Source organism: Pteropus vampyrus, unplaced genomic scaffold, assembly GCF_000151845.1.
Source record: "Pteropus vampyrus isolate Shadow unplaced genomic scaffold, Pvam_2.0 Scaffold1, whole genome shotgun sequence".
Taxonomy (NCBI): Eukaryota; Metazoa; Chordata; class Mammalia; order Chiroptera; family Pteropodidae; genus Pteropus; species Pteropus vampyrus.
In genome coordinates, this window is record NW_011888782.1 from 32617492 (window position 1) to 32633373 (window position 15882).

The 15882-nt window shown below is 34.2% G+C and overlaps 1 protein-coding gene across 1 annotated transcript in view; it reads left to right on the forward strand.

Annotated features, from left to right (window-relative positions):
- SLC9C1 (solute carrier family 9 member C1) overlaps nucleotides 1-15882 on the forward strand; it is a 95759-nt gene that overhangs the window by 51334 nt on the left and 28543 nt on the right. The window contains exons 12-16 of the mRNA XM_011355501.2: nucleotides 1339-1420; nucleotides 3152-3318; nucleotides 5097-5222; nucleotides 7926-8020; nucleotides 11380-11499. Of these exons, the coding sequence (XP_011353803.1) occupies nucleotides 1339-1420; nucleotides 3152-3318; nucleotides 5097-5222; nucleotides 7926-8020; nucleotides 11380-11499 (590 nt within the window). The remainder of the gene's footprint in view (nucleotides 1-1338; nucleotides 1421-3151; nucleotides 3319-5096; nucleotides 5223-7925; nucleotides 8021-11379; nucleotides 11500-15882) is intronic.

Consider the following 15882-nt stretch of genomic DNA (forward strand, 5'->3'; position numbering starts at 1 on the left):
TAAGTCACAAACTGGGAGAAAATATCCAATATCTATATCTGACAATTCACTTCTATCTAGAACATATTTTTCAACAATTTTATAATAAAAGAAAAACAACTCAATTTTTGAAAAAGGAAAAAGAGTTGAACAGATACTTGAGAAAGAAAAATGTATACCACTAAGCACATTAAAAATGCTCAACATCACTACTTTAAGGAAATATAAATTAAAACTACAATGAGAGACATAATATTCAATTTTATATGAAGATTTTTAAATCAGCAATTCTTATCCATAGAAATAGAAATTAGAACAATAGTTGCCTCTCAGAGGGTAGGGGATTGATTGGAAAGGGGTATCAAAGAAATTTGGGGCATATGAGAATATTCTACATCAGGACAAGATTGAGGGTTATATGGATGTATGCACTGTCAGAACTTATGAAAGGGTACTCAAGTACATTTCAACATACATAGATTATATCGTTTTTCTAATTACCAGTGCTTGGGCTGCAAGCTTAAAGAATTGAATCAGAATATCTAGTGGGAGCATCTTGAGCACCAATATTTAAAGTTTCTCAAGTGATTCTAATGTGCAACCTTGAGAGCTTCTTGTGTGGTTTCATGCTCTGTTCCTAACCCTACATCTGTGGCCAAGAAACAGAGGACTGGCTAGGTGTTTAACATAAATTCTGGAAGTTGGAATTCCATAAATCAACAGAATTGTGTGGTCTCAGACTGAAGAGTGTTGCTACACTCATCCATGAAGACCAACTTGGGGTATAAGAGAAAGACAAGTGGCACCAAAGACATTAATTGTTCCTCCTCGCTGAAAATGAAGGAATGCAGAGAGTTAAAGTATGAGATGGAGCAAACATATCAAGGCCTCTGAGTTGTTCTCTTCCTAGGAGAGGAGAATTGTTTGGTACAGATGTACTGGTAATGTTGAGCAGAGAACTAGTTGTGTAGCTATGCACATGGGGGTGTGTATAGTGAATACGAATTGATAAAATCAGGCATGTTCCCAGGGCCCCAAAAATGCAGCAATGAAATTTAAAGACAAGAATTCTTTTTCAATGTCTGTATATGTTTACTTGTCACACGATGTGCCCTGATTTTTGGTTCAGTTCCAAAAGCATGGATGAAAATATATTCATGATATATGCATGATATATGCATGAAAATATATGCAGGAAGATAGAGATTCCTCGGAGTACTTTCATCATGTCTGATATCCAAATTCTCTTCTGCCATGAGCATCAATTGACATAGTACAACTTAGCTTAATTTACATTAGTAAATATAAAAGATATAGAAATTGCCATGAATACTTACTTTGTATTTTTTTCACTTCTAGGTATTGTTTCATGGAGTGTCAGTGTGCTTAGTTACCCTGATGGTTAGCAGAGTTATTTTGCCAGTGGCAGTTAGTAAACTAGGTAAGCCCTACTAATTACAGTTCTCTTTGGAGAGGAAAAAATATTCTAAATATGCTAAACATTGCTAAAAATTAAGAGCCTCCTCTATGCTAAGCACTGTTTTAACTGATAGTGATGCATTATGAAGACAGACAAAATTTCTGAGTTGATGGAGCTTACATTGGAAGGAGGTAAACAGTCAATAAATGAGTCGAATAAGGTAATATCAGAGAGTCATGTGTATATCAAAATAAACAAACCACATATAAATACAATAGAGAACACAGCAGGTGGCAGATCACTGAAGAAGCTGTAAGTGAAATTAGTATATGATCAAGGTCTTCAAAAAACCACTCTAGTTCTGTGGATAACTGATTGGGAGGTGTTGGGGTATACAGAGAGTAGAAGCAGAAACAGCAGTTTTAGGAGGAGGTTTGCATAATGCAGTATGCCTCTTTTAATCCCTTACTTTTTAACAATTGAGAAATTGAGATCTAGAGTGTTCAAAGTTCTTGCCCAAGGTCACACAACTAGGTGATGGCAGTTAAAGAACTAGAAACAAATTGCCCTGATGTGTTTAATCCATTATATTCATAAGTACTCTATCAATCTTTCTATTATACACAGAGTTTTCACTCTAATGGCATTTTTTATCAATTTGAAATTTCATCTTTTTGGATAATATTGCTCTACCCAATATCCCTCCTTTCTTCATAGTTGCAACAAAATCCTTTTTCTTCCCTTTTTTAAAAATTCTTTGAGCCTTAGCATAGTAAAATGGGAAGAACAAATTAAAGAGGTAAAATTTTGCAAAGAGTATTATATCTTCTACTTAGAGCTAAATAAACCTAAAATTCTTATTGTGGAACATCAGTGTACTTGCAGTGAGAGCAGTGAACATTTGCTCATGGAACATTATTGCTTTTCAGAAAAGCTTCTATGGCCCATAGTAAGGTTCTTCAAACCTTAATGAGGTCTGGAGATACATATCTGGAATAAATACATATATGTCATATATACGTGATCATATATGTAGGTAGGCTATATATGTATATATACTATATATATATACACACATGTGTGTATCTGTACATATCTATATCCATACCAGTCCAAAGTCCTGAGAACCAGGAAAAGCAAAGGTGTAAATTCCAATCCAAATCTGAAATCAAGAGAAGACCAATGTCCCAACTTGAAGACCAGCAGGCAGAGAGAGTGAATTTCCTTTTCTCGGTCTTTTGTTCTATTCAGGCCTCCAGCAGATTGGAGGAGGCTTGCCCATATTGAGGAAGGCAATCTGCTCTACTCAGTCTACCAGTTTAAACATTTTCATCCAGAAACGCCTTCACAGACACACCCAGAATAATATTTAGCCAAACATCTGGGCACTCTGTGGCAGAGTCAAGTTGACTCATAAATTAATCATCACACCTTGGTTCCTCTGTCTTCTCTTTGATTGAACTGGGAAAAGGGACTTACCTCAAAAGTGGTCAGAATGATCAAAAGACTTAATACATGTGAAGTACTGAGATGGGCTTTCTCAGCATATTGTAAGCACTCGATACATATTATTATTATTATTATTATAATATACATCAGCTTTTGTTAGTGTTCCTATTATTAAACAATTTATATTGAGTCTAACTTTTAAAAAATACTTAGTACAATAAGAACAAAAGGAAGCTTCCTAATTCAGATTAAAACAAACAAAATTGTTCCTGCTATTTATAAAATGTGCTCTTTCTATCAAAGGACTTTGTGATGTCACATCAACAAAATATAAATCACTTTATTATACATTTCAACACTTTCAAGAAATAACCAAATCTGTAGCCTCCGCACTCAAATTTGACAAAGATCTTGCTAATGCAGATTGGAACATGGTTGAGAAAGCAATTAAACTTCAAAACCCATATGCGGTAAGTAATATATTTTGTTTATTCCTTCAAAGTACATACAATTGCCCTTAAATAAGTATAAATGTCAGAAATATTCACAATTTTAAATACCTATAATTGACAGAGCAGTTGTATTGGTAACTCCTTATTTACCACAATGGTAAAGAGGGGATTTTTGGAGAATTTTGTGATCCCTGTGGAGCAAAGTAGAAGTAACAATCTCTTTAAGTATATAGAAAACACATGTTATAAATTCAAAAGAAGGAGCAGTGTATTTAAAGTAGTGCTTTAAAAGCTGTCATGACAATAGGAGAGGGAGCCTTAGAAAATGGCTAGTTTTTTACTAGATTGTGAGTGGACAGGCACCTTTGTTTAGCATTTATTTAGGCTATTATATGACAAATAGTTGTTAGCCCCTAGCTTATGGTTAATATTAATTTCTTCATATAAAATAGAATTAAAAGCCAGCATCATATGTTTAGATGTAGTTAGATGTCATCTCCTCCTTATGCGATATGCTTTAAAATCTCCTTGGTCAGATTTGTTCATTTAAGATTATGTAACCCATCTGTCAGTCATGATTGCCATAAAGAGAAATAATAAAAGTTATTCCGGGACCTTCTCAATTCTACGGCTGCTTTACCATTTCTTTTGTCATGTCTGGTTTTCACTGCAATGTTTTTCTGCATCATACAATATGAGCGGCCAGCTTCTAGCTGTATTGACATAAGATAGTTGGTATTCATAGAATTCCTCAAAATCCGTTTCATATCCACAAACCAGTGCTTGAAGCTCCAGGTGGGGGCTCAGAACTAAGCCCTCTGCCTGCAGGAATACTGCCAGGATTTCTAGATAAGGCAAGTACTGAGCTACTGTAATAGCTCCCAATAGCTGATTGTGGTCTTTTGCTAACCTGGTTGCATAAGAATCATCTGGAAAGCTTATTAAAAATATATTGATTTCCTAGCTTTACCCAGGAGATTCTGATGCAGGTGTCCTGAGGAGAGTTCCAGGAACATGTATTGTTAATCCATTTACCCAGCTGATTCTAATGCAAAATCAGGGTTGAGGCCACCTCTCTGGTACTTGATCTGTTTCAGGAGGCAAATGATCAACAATTGATTTCTCCTCTTGATAATGCAGACATAAAAGACAGTACAATGTTACAGGTAGAGCACTAACCTTGGACTCAAAAAATTCTGGTTCATATCCTAGCTTTGTCACTTAATAAATAGCTTTGTGACCTTGAGCTAATCTTTTATTTTCTCTAAGCTTCAGCTTTTCTCATCTGTAAAGTGAAGTTATCCATGTTCTCATCTAGTGCTATGTTCACTTTCTATTCTACCTTAAGTGATTAGTTTAAAGCGGTGGTCAAACATCAGCTGCAGCAAAATCATGGAATGGGTTTGTAAAAGCACAGATTTCTGTCCCATTCCCCAGAGTTTCTGATTTAGTAGGTCTGTGAAGGGATCTGAGAATATGTGTTTCTAATAATTCTTGGTGATGCTGATGCTGCTGGGAGACTACATTTTCAAAACCACTGGTTTAAAGTGTGACCTTATAAGTGGTAGAGTTTATAAACTGTTAACAATATCATGTAAAGGTAAAGATATCCTATAACTCATTCCCCTCAAAACTGGCAGTTATTTTATGTTCTAAATAACTGCAAACATTTTGCTGTATCTGGCAAATTTTCTGTACTTTTTCAAGCCAAACTTGTACATGAGTTGCTTGAGGTTTATTAATAATATGTTTATATTTATATATTATTTCTTGGTTTTGATCTGTGTTTTACTTAGTTGAATCAAGGAGAAACACCAGAACATCAAAAGGTGACCTGTCCAAACTGTAACAAGGAAGTAGATGGGACCCTTAACATGGAAGCCTTGGAGCTGGCCAACAGGCGTCTCTTGTCAGCACAAATAGTTAGTACTTTATTTTACACTTTTGAAATTATTTTTGACCTAAAATTATATCAAAAACTTCCTTTCTTACTGAAGACATCTTGATTATGCTCACCTTCATAACTTAATAGATTGTTAAAGGCAAAGGGAATTAGGAATCTGCTTGACTGCAAAAAAAAAAAAAGAAAGAAAAAAGAAAAAAGAAAGAAAGAAAAAGAAAAAAGAAGAAAAGAAAAGAAAAAGAATCCACTCTAATTAGTGTAAGCAAAAGGTGTTTCATGATGAGGAATTGGGAATTTCACAGATCCCAATGGCAGGAATTACAGCTGAGTTCAACCTTCAGATATATTATGCAATCAGTTCTGTGACACCATCCATCTCTGGGTCCAAGCCAGTTTTTTATGAAAGGATACCACCAAGTTCACTAATAACTGCAGGTAGAAGGTAGTATGATTTTATCTTGGGTGAAGATTAGAGAAATTCTATAACACAGCAACATACAGGACTCTGTGGTTAATTGCTAATAGCCTAGTTAACATTTTCTGTCCAGGCCAGGATCTTGACTAGTTGCCATGACTCATCCTCTCAAAATGTTTGTGTTGGGCCTTCCTCATTGCACATGGAACCGTAGTGCATTTCTCAGCTATTCCAGCCATATAGAGTACCGGACATTCTATTTTCTCAGTCTAACTTGGGAAATGGAAGGTCTATAGGGTATGATAGTTCTCTCTTCTGCAGTGGTCCTAGAAAAGGCAGCTTTTCGAAGGACCTAAATAACTTCTTTATGCAATTGAGGTAACGCCATGAAGGATGAACTTATGCCTGTATAGTGCTTTGTTCCACCAGCAGATTTTATGAGATCATGTCTTTGAGACCAGATTTTTAATTTATTTCACAAAAATATAGGAGACTATATTTTGAGTCTTGCTTTCATTATTAATATGATGTAAAAATCAGGACTTAATCTTTTTAGTCTTTTTTCTCTTATCTCTAAAAAAGGAAACTTATGCTAACCGAATAACCTCTTAGATTCTTTCCACTTGTGATATTCCATGTTTTTATAATATACACTCCACGTACCTTTTTGATTTCTTGCCTTAAATGTTTGTTTTTATATCTTTGTTGATTTTGTGCCATGTGTGGTTCTTAATCAGGAAACCCGGTTTTTCCATGATAGGTTGGATCTCTCTGCTCTGTGCTCCAGGTGTTCATCTCCCCTCATATCATTTCATCCTTCGTTCTAGGCATATTTTCATGTTAATCTCTGTTGATTTGGTTTCTGCAATCTGAACCCTAATATTAATGTTAATTATTCTATTATAGTTTTCAAAGCTTCAAGATTTTTTATTTAAATCTCAGCCAGTTCCTATTAACTGGGGCAACATCTTCTCTACTATGGTTCATTAGAAAAGGAAGCACATCAATGCAAGACATGGTATAGGAGAGGCAGCATACCACATATGGGGCAAAGGGAAGACAGTCTTTATATTCAGAGAAAACCGAGTTTCTAATATGATCTTGGGAAAACTACTTAAATCCTTGAGCCTCAGCTTTCTCATTTGTAAAATACAGATTAGAATATTTCCTCATAAAGTTGTTGCAAGAGTTAAATAATTTTATGTAAAACATATATAGATCAGTAAATTAAACAGTATAGTAGAGAACTCAATAAATGGCAGTTGATTTTAGTAATCAACCGTACTCTAAATTCTTCTTACATTTTAGTGTAAATGATCATTTAAAAATTAACATTTTTCTAGTAACTAACTGCTTTGTCATCTGCGTTGCCAGGCTTTTGTGATTTTCATATTATTTTCAGCTTCCTTTTTTCCATAAGCTACAGTATTTATCTTTGAGGATTCAGAACATATTTAAATCTCATCTTACAAGTATTTTAATTAAGTTTAAGGAGAAAAATAATACTCTATTGAATTGCTGTCATTAAGACAAATAGCCTTATGTTCCCTCATCCTCAAATTTAGTTCTACCTCTTTCTAGTATCCCCCTAGTAAAACCATGTTTTAATATCCATAAATTATTGTGTGGACAGAATGTATTTTATGGACTCCAGGAATCTTTAGTTATATCATACATTTCAATTTTGGAAGTTTGTCAATACAGTGATTCTCAACAGTGTTCAGCACACTGAATCCAGGGGAAACCATGTCAGACAATGGTTTCCCCAGCATAAAACATAGTACCTGAAGCAGACTGATCTCTCAGTATATGGACTGAATCAATGAATAGTTTCATTCTGCACGACACAAGCAATTAATTTAATGCTAATAATAGACTGAAGACAGCAGAGTTCTCAAAATATCTGAGAAAGTGGAATTAAATAAAGATGTAAACCAAGACCCTTCACTGTAGGATTTCTCAGACCCTTTAATATTCTAAAATGCACTATGAAGTTTTAAGGTGGGAAGGCAGCTTGTAGCTGTTCCAACACTTATTTGTTCACAGAACTCCACTTATTTTTTAAAATGTAATTACATCTAGCAGGATCCTAATTCCTACAGAACCTATTGGGTTCTACCCAAAGCTCAGACCTACCTTCTGTACTGATCTCATGGCCTGGACTTTAGAGAGAGATTCTTTTTACAAAGATATTAGAATATTTGGTGATTTTGACTTCTTTCTCACAGATTATTTTGCCATAGGGAGAATAATAAGTTGCTATTATTATTCATGCTATATAATGATTCAACTTAACATTTCTTTTAGGCAAGCTACCAGAGACAATACAGGTCTGAGATTCTGTCCCAGAGTGCAGTCCAGATGCTGGTAGGTGCAGCAGGAAGCTTTGGTGAGAAGGGAGAGTAAGTATATTATCAAGAGAAAGCTTCCATCCTTCTAAGCTACTACTGCATTTAAGAAATTGTGCAAGTTATTTTTCTTGCTTTTGTCTGGTAATTTGTGATCATCTAGTATTATGTGTGTGTGCCACTGTCTGCTCTACACCCCACAATTGGGCCAAATCACCTACTTTTAGTTTTCTTAACTTGCTCTACTTGTTCACACCTCTATGCATTTGAACAAGCTGTTCCTGCTAACTGAGGTGCTCTTTTTGCCTCTCAAAGCTAAGCTGTGGTAAACTGTTCTTTTTTTTTTTTTTCTTTTTTTTTAAGACTATTTAAATCTCTCACTAAGGTCAAAGACTTTCTTAATCCCTCCAGGCCCATCTTCTCAAAACACATCCTCTCTTAATATACAGCATACACTTGTAATGATTTCTTTAGATTTAGGTCTCTACAGAAAGCAATGAGTTCCTCAAAGTCAGGGTATTAGAGAGTACCCTTGGATCATCCCCTGTGGAAAGATGAAGGACGCAAAGCCTAGACATGCTTTCTTGTTCTGTTCCACACTCCTGGTATGAAAGATGCCACAATTCCCTGCTCAAATGATCCTAAATTCATTTCTAGGGTCTTTTAGGACCATTTCCCCTGGACTATCATCTCACAAATGAACTGGGCTTTGGTGTACACACCTCAAAACCTAAGAGATGTGTCAGCTTGGTGTCTACTCACATGAACCACTTGTGGTACAGAGAGAGATAAAGCCATGTAGAGGAAGAGAAGCAGCCAGACACTAGAGCATGTTCTCACTATAGTTAAAGTACAGATTTTCAAGCCTAGCCATGCAAATCATTATGACATATTTGTCAAGATAGGAATATAAGCTATCATTTAAAATTTTGGTTTATTGATTAATAATATTTAAACATTTCAGGTATAATACAAGGGCCTTTATTTTCCCTCTTGCTCCAGGTCCTTCAAACGCTTAGGGGATTTAAGTGGTGTTAGGGAAGTTGGGGAAGAGGGCTGGGCAAACGTGATCAATTTAAAACAATATGATATGTATTTTGAAGGAGGCAGATACAGTGTACAGTGGAAGTTTTTAAAAGAATGAATAAATGACAAGCTGAAAATCATTACCGCTCTATTGTCCAAGAGAAGTTAATGTAAAAAACAAAACAAAACAAAACAAAACAAAAAACAATACAGAGCAGTTCAGCCCATTGCCTTGATTTTTCCTCTTTATATTCCCCATGAAGAACACATGACTATAAGTAAATCGTCACAAAAAGGAGGCTGACAGTGGGAGAAGGGGATTAAAGAGTTGAAAGGGCTCATAGTGAATAATGAAGGCAAATTTTGTACTATATTACATTTTTATTCATACAGGTGACAGATAAATATTGAATAGTAATAAGTGCAAAGCTATATGCCAGGCACTGTGGGGAATATCAAGATTAGAAAAATGGTGTTTCAATCCCAAGAACTTTCTACTAATGACATTCGTATTCGGTACTTACTTCTTTGCTGGGCTGCCTTGGAGTTGATTTTACCATTTGCTGATCATTGCTATCAGTAGCTCCATGTGTTGGGGTGTCCTGTGGCAAAAGAAAAAGTGGAAAGAAAGAAAGAGTGTGGGGTTCAAAAAGGGGTACTAGGACCCATGCTAAGTGCCTCTGTAATTACCTAAGAAATAATACTTTGAATGGAGAGCTTTTATTTGTTCAGGCCTGTGTCAGATATAGTCTTAAACATTTTACATATGTTACCAATTTTATATCTAAAAGTCCTATCACATAAGTGCTATTATTATCTTCATTTTAAAGGCTAGGAAATGAGGCACAGAGAGGTTAAATAATTTACCCGAGGTTATTCGACTAATAAATTACAGAGCTTGTATTTGAATCTAAGCTCTCTTACTATTCAGTTAGAAAGATCATACTGTTTTCTTAAATCAGGTCTAAACAGTGAACATGTTGATATAAAATAAGAATTCAGGGGCCTGCATTACTTAGTAATTTGGGCTGTAAAATGTCACACACTTATTGATATCACAGAATTTTAGAGTTTGTAGGAAATTGAGATATGATCACAGCTCAGATATAAGTTCCTTTAGGAAGGTTTTCTGATTCCTCAAGTCTATATTAAATACCCCGTCCTTATGGGTCCAGTGTGGAAGGTTTTCTGATTCCTCAAGTCTATATTAAATACCCCGTCCTTATAGGTCCAGTGTGCCCTCTTATTTATGATCTCTGCAGCAACACTTACTACACTACTGCAATTGTTATTTGCATGTTTTACTCCACTAGTCTGCTGGATCCTTGAGAGCAGAAACCAGCATCTGTTTATGGTTTATCACCAGCATTTATCAAGCATAATAGGTGTTCAATAAATATTTTTAAAATTAGGAATGAATCAAGTCATGTGTACATTCATGATTTTCCATATAATTACCATGTTATTATATTGAATCATATAGAATTGAATGATTTCATTCTTTTCAATTAATCAGTTTGCCTGTAGCAGAGAAATGGCCCAAATTTCAATAGGAAAGGCAAAGTCCACCTTTAAACTTACGTTACCAATGACCTTCCATTAAGCCACTTTTTAAGGTAGGACCTCAGATCCAAGGACAAAGACAATGAAAGTCTGGTCAGCAGCAGGCAAACTCCTCATAAAACCAAGGGAATTGACTAAGCAAGACCAAATCATAGCACACTGGTCTAAACTGTCTCAATAGAAAAGCCAGTAGAAACCTACAGACAACTTGGGACAAGTGCCACCAAAATATCTTTTAGGGTTTTATTACCACTAACTTCTTCAAGTAACCATCTTAACTCTTAGGTTATCACTTCTATTTTCCTTATAAATTCACTGACTACTTGCCCAGAAGGTAAAAGAAGAGAAATGAGAGGATTTGCGAAATGGGCTGGATGTTTCATATATAATTTCTTTTTTAATGATTCCAAGCTAGCATAGGTATTTTTACTGTCATTTTACAGAGCAAACAAGTTAGTGAGGTAATGTGTTCATTGCCACACCAGATATGGGAGACCCAACTGAAAACCCAGAAGTATATGAATCTCAAATATATGAATCATGGTATGCTTTCTCTCCCTGAACCTTGACCTCTTTACTATTTTAAACTATGTATCTCCGATTTTTTACACTCTCCGTCTAATAAATGAGCCCTACAATATAAATTCATAATTATATATCTACTTGTATCTACTACAACTTTGTGACTACAACTATGTTCTTGAAAATGTCTCATTCCCAGTCACACCTGGGCAAAATAGTCTTCTTGCTTTCCAATGATATTGCATTAAACATAGTCCCAAAATTTTAAAGCATGTTCAAAGATTTCTTTTCTTTTGTTTTAGATATATGAGTCTTGAGACAATAAAGGCTTATTCTGAAAGCAAAAAATTTCTTAGCTTTATTAGAAAAGTATTGCTCAATTGGGTGTATAATACTAAAAAGGAAAAAGGGGTCCCATCAAGGTAAGTACTTTGAACCTTACTAGAAATGTTATTATATTCATTTAAATTCCTTTTTTTTTTGTCTTTTAAAATTTTGTATTCTGAATATTTTCCAAAATAATTTGAAGTAGTTTACAACTAAGTTACTTACATGCAAAAATTACTTAAGGAGAAAAAGAGATAATATAATAGCTTTTTATGTTTGAATAAATTTCACATAACAAGATTAACCATTGACCATTTTTAAATGTACCATTCAGTGTTATTTAGTACATACACAATGTTGGGCAACCATCATTTCTATCAAATTTCAGTTTTATCACTACGATACCCATTAAGCAGTCATTCTCCATTCTCCCTTTCCCCCAGGACCTGGATATCACTAGTCTGCTTTCTGTCTCTATGAATTTACCTATTTTGAATGTTTAATATAAATAGAATCATATAATATGTACCATTTTGTTTCTGGTGTCTTTTTACTAAGGATAATGTTTTCATCTGCAGTGTAGCATGTATCAATACCTTATTTTTTCTTACTCTGGACATACCATTGTATAAATATACCATACTTTGTTTACTCTTTCATCAACTGATGGATACGTGGGTTCTTTTTACCTTTTGGCTCTTGTGAACAGTGCTACTTTGAACATTAGTATTCAAGTATTTTTTAAACATCTGCTTTCCATCTTTTGGATATGGACCTAGGAATGAATTGCTGAATTACATGTTAATTTTATGTTTAATTTCTTGAAAAACCACCAAATTGTTTTCTACAACTGCTCCACCATTTTGAAATCAGGAATTATGTGTCCATCAACTTTTTTTTTTTTAAGATTAGTATAGTTTAGGGTCACTTGCAATTTTATATAAAATTTTGAATTAGCTTGTCCATTTCTGGAAAAAAAATGTCATTGAGGTTTTTACAGGGATTGCATTGAATCTATAGATTGCTTTGGGTAATATTTTTATCTTGACAATATTAAGCTCTCTAATTCGTGAACGTCGGCTGTCTTTTCACTTATTGAGATCTTTCATTTCTTTCAAGAAGTCTTATAATTTTCAGTGTACAAGTCTTCAATTAAATTTAATCTTAAGTATTTCTTTTCTTTTTGATGCTATTGTAAATTAATTTTTTTAATTTTATTTTAGGATTGTTCATTTCTAGTGTATAAAAATACAACCGATTTTTGTTAAATTGATTTTGTTTCCTGAGGCTTTGCTGAATTCACTTATTAACTCTCAGTGTTTTCTGTGAATTCTTTAGGATTTTCTGTATATAATTTCATGTCATCGATGAATAGAGATAATTTTACTTTTTCCTTTCCAATTTGGATGCCTTTATTTTTTTCTTTGATTCAATAGGTGTATCAGAGATTGTGTGTCTATCTTTAATCTAACACACTCAATAAATATCAAATGGATAGTTTTGTACTAAGGTTATTTTAAAGCTTTTAATACTAAATTAAGATACAAGTGTCTGAATATTTATTTCCGTTGTTGTAACTGAAGGAAAGGGAAATTTGAAAGACTAGAATTGATAGTCAATGTATCCTTTACACTATATCCAAAATCCCATTCATTTCAAAGTTGGTAGTACAGATTCTGGAGTCACATATTTGTTTTAGAATCCCTGTCTCCATCATTTATTATCTGACTGAACTTTTCAAGTCTCAGTTTCCTCATTTGAAAGACAAGTATAGTAATATCTATGTCATATTCTGGAGGCTAACTAATATATGCAAAGTATCTGACAAAGTAACAGACATACTGTAGGTACTAAAACATGGTATTTGGGCTCTCATCTGCTTACCTCATGGGATTGTTGTAAAGATTACATAGTGTGTAGAAGCACTTAGTCTAGGAACTAGCACTGCATAAGCAAGTAATGAATGTTAACATTTATTACTAAGTGCTGAATATCATTCCATGCAAAGCTGAGTCCTCTTGCCAATGGATGAAGTCACTATGAAAGGTCAACAAACACACAAGGAAACACATAACCATGAAAGAGAATCAGCACAAATAACAGCAGATTTATATCACTAAAACTCTAGTTATTGAATTATTCAGTATAGACTATAAGTATTACCGAAATGTTGAAATTCATAAGTGATGGAATCACAAACACGAACAAGTTCAATCACCAAAAGAAACTAAACAGAAAAATGTAAAATATATATATAATTCTTAAAATTAAAAATTGAACTTTATACAGAATTCAATAGAAAAATTATTATGGTATATCTAATTTAGGGAGGTGCAGCTAGAGTTGAGTAAATAAGAATAAATGCATAGCATGGATAGGGCTTCTGTATCAATATCAGGGCCCTGATAGAAAAACATCAGAAACCTGAGATGTGAAGTGATAACACTTGGGTAGATAAACCTAAGGTTGAACCCCCATATTTTCATCAACACTCTGGTCTGGCAGAAGCAGCTGCCTCTCCCCTCCTAAAGAATAATAGACTCCTATCACCTTCAGATGCTGCAAGACATCACAAGATGAAGCTTATCTTTGTTTCAAGGCTAGTCTCTACCACCATTCATTGCTTCCAAGGTACTCAGGTCAGATCTCAACACAGCTAAAAGGGGAAATATAGTGCCTACTTCAGGATACTACTACTTATCAACTGAAGAAATTACAGAACCTAACTAATACCAGTAAACACTAGTAGAACAATTAAGGGAATTGGACCAGAAGGTTGCAACATAAGTCCAGATTGTGGAGAATTTATTGGCATGATAGTCTTATCCATGATGATTTAGGGTTCAATATTCTGTCAGACACTTGGAGTTGGTACTATTATAGTCCTGGGATGGTTCTTTGACGCTTGACCAGGCCAATAACCTACAGTAAATGAAGTATAGATGATAAAAATTGGTTGGAGTGAAGAACCAGCCACATGACCTTTTCCCCTGGGAAGACTTGAAGGACGTCTCCCTTCACCAAAGCAACAGTGAGAAACTTGATAATATATATCTTCTGCAAGACATGGTTGACGATAGCCGAGACCACTGTAGAATTGATCTCTCTAGTGTTGTTCTCTCTATTTGGGAATGGTAGAAGACAAATGGCAGCACTTAAATGTCAGAGGCAAGGTGGGCATATGTTATTTTGTGAACAGGAAACCTGAGGATGGCTAACAAATAATGTATGTCACAGGGCAATATACACAAATAGTTAACTGCAGTGTTACTTGACTTTGCTAAAGATAGAAAGCCAGTTGCCAAAGGGATGAGATCACTCACTGCAAAAGAAAATCACAAGTTCTCACTCCTTCTCTATACCTAAGTCAGCTCTCATCCAGAGTCCTTGAGAAAGAATTGCGACAATACCACTAGTATATAGAAAAAATATTCTCTCAATCTTTTTTCAAATGGACAATTAACCACCTTACCAGAATTACTGTGCATTGGGAAAAAGAGAATACCCTAACTTTTTTAGTACTTTGGGATATGGCGTTTAAAATGATACTGATACCAAAAGCTTGAAATGCTATCAGGGTGTTCAAGTTAGACTGGGAGCTTTCAGGCTAGATGATAAATAGTTTCTGACCCAGTCTATCTCATAGAATTAGAGCATTTTTACCATGTGGTTATTTCTGAGTCCCTAAGTGTATAATTGAGATAAACATACTTAGTATGTAGCCAAACACTCACATTGTCTAACTGACTTATAAAATAAAAATCATTATGGCAGGAAGGTCCAAGTGGCCAAGTAAAACCCCTGGCTAAAATAGTAATAAGAAGCAATATAGCATTCCAAGATTAAAAAATTAACACCGACTTTAAAGATTTAAAGAAATTATGAGTTATTCCCATCATATCCTTTTCAATTAATCTATATGACACAGTTTAATGACAGGTTTATACATGTGTTCATAATTTTATTTATTTATTTATTTTTGAATTTTTTAATTGAAGAAATGATTTAAATTTCTTTTCCCTCATCTACCTCCCCATTTTTTTTAGAATAAGATTCTAAATTGTAAAAGTTTCAGGCTCTAAGTAACATAGATCTACCTCTGAGAATGGGGAAGTGATCCAGTATTTACCCAACTTTCAAACAGTAGTTGATTAATCATTTCTTTTGCATTTTAACAATAAAAATACATTATTATAGTATTTGGATAATTAAAAAATAAAATTAAAAATACATTAAGTAAATTCTTTTATTAACAATTCCACTCTCTAGCATACTTGGTACAAAAACTATTTTTTAAAGCTTGTATGTTAATTTAAATTTTTTGATAAAATGTGGACCCATACTGTTCCACCACCATGCATTCTGGGATTTGTTCCCAATTTTATGCCTTGACAAGGAAAGATGCTCATGATACATTGTTAATAGAAAAAAAAAAACCAAGTTGTAGAACAATATGTATGGTATAATTCCTTTTATGT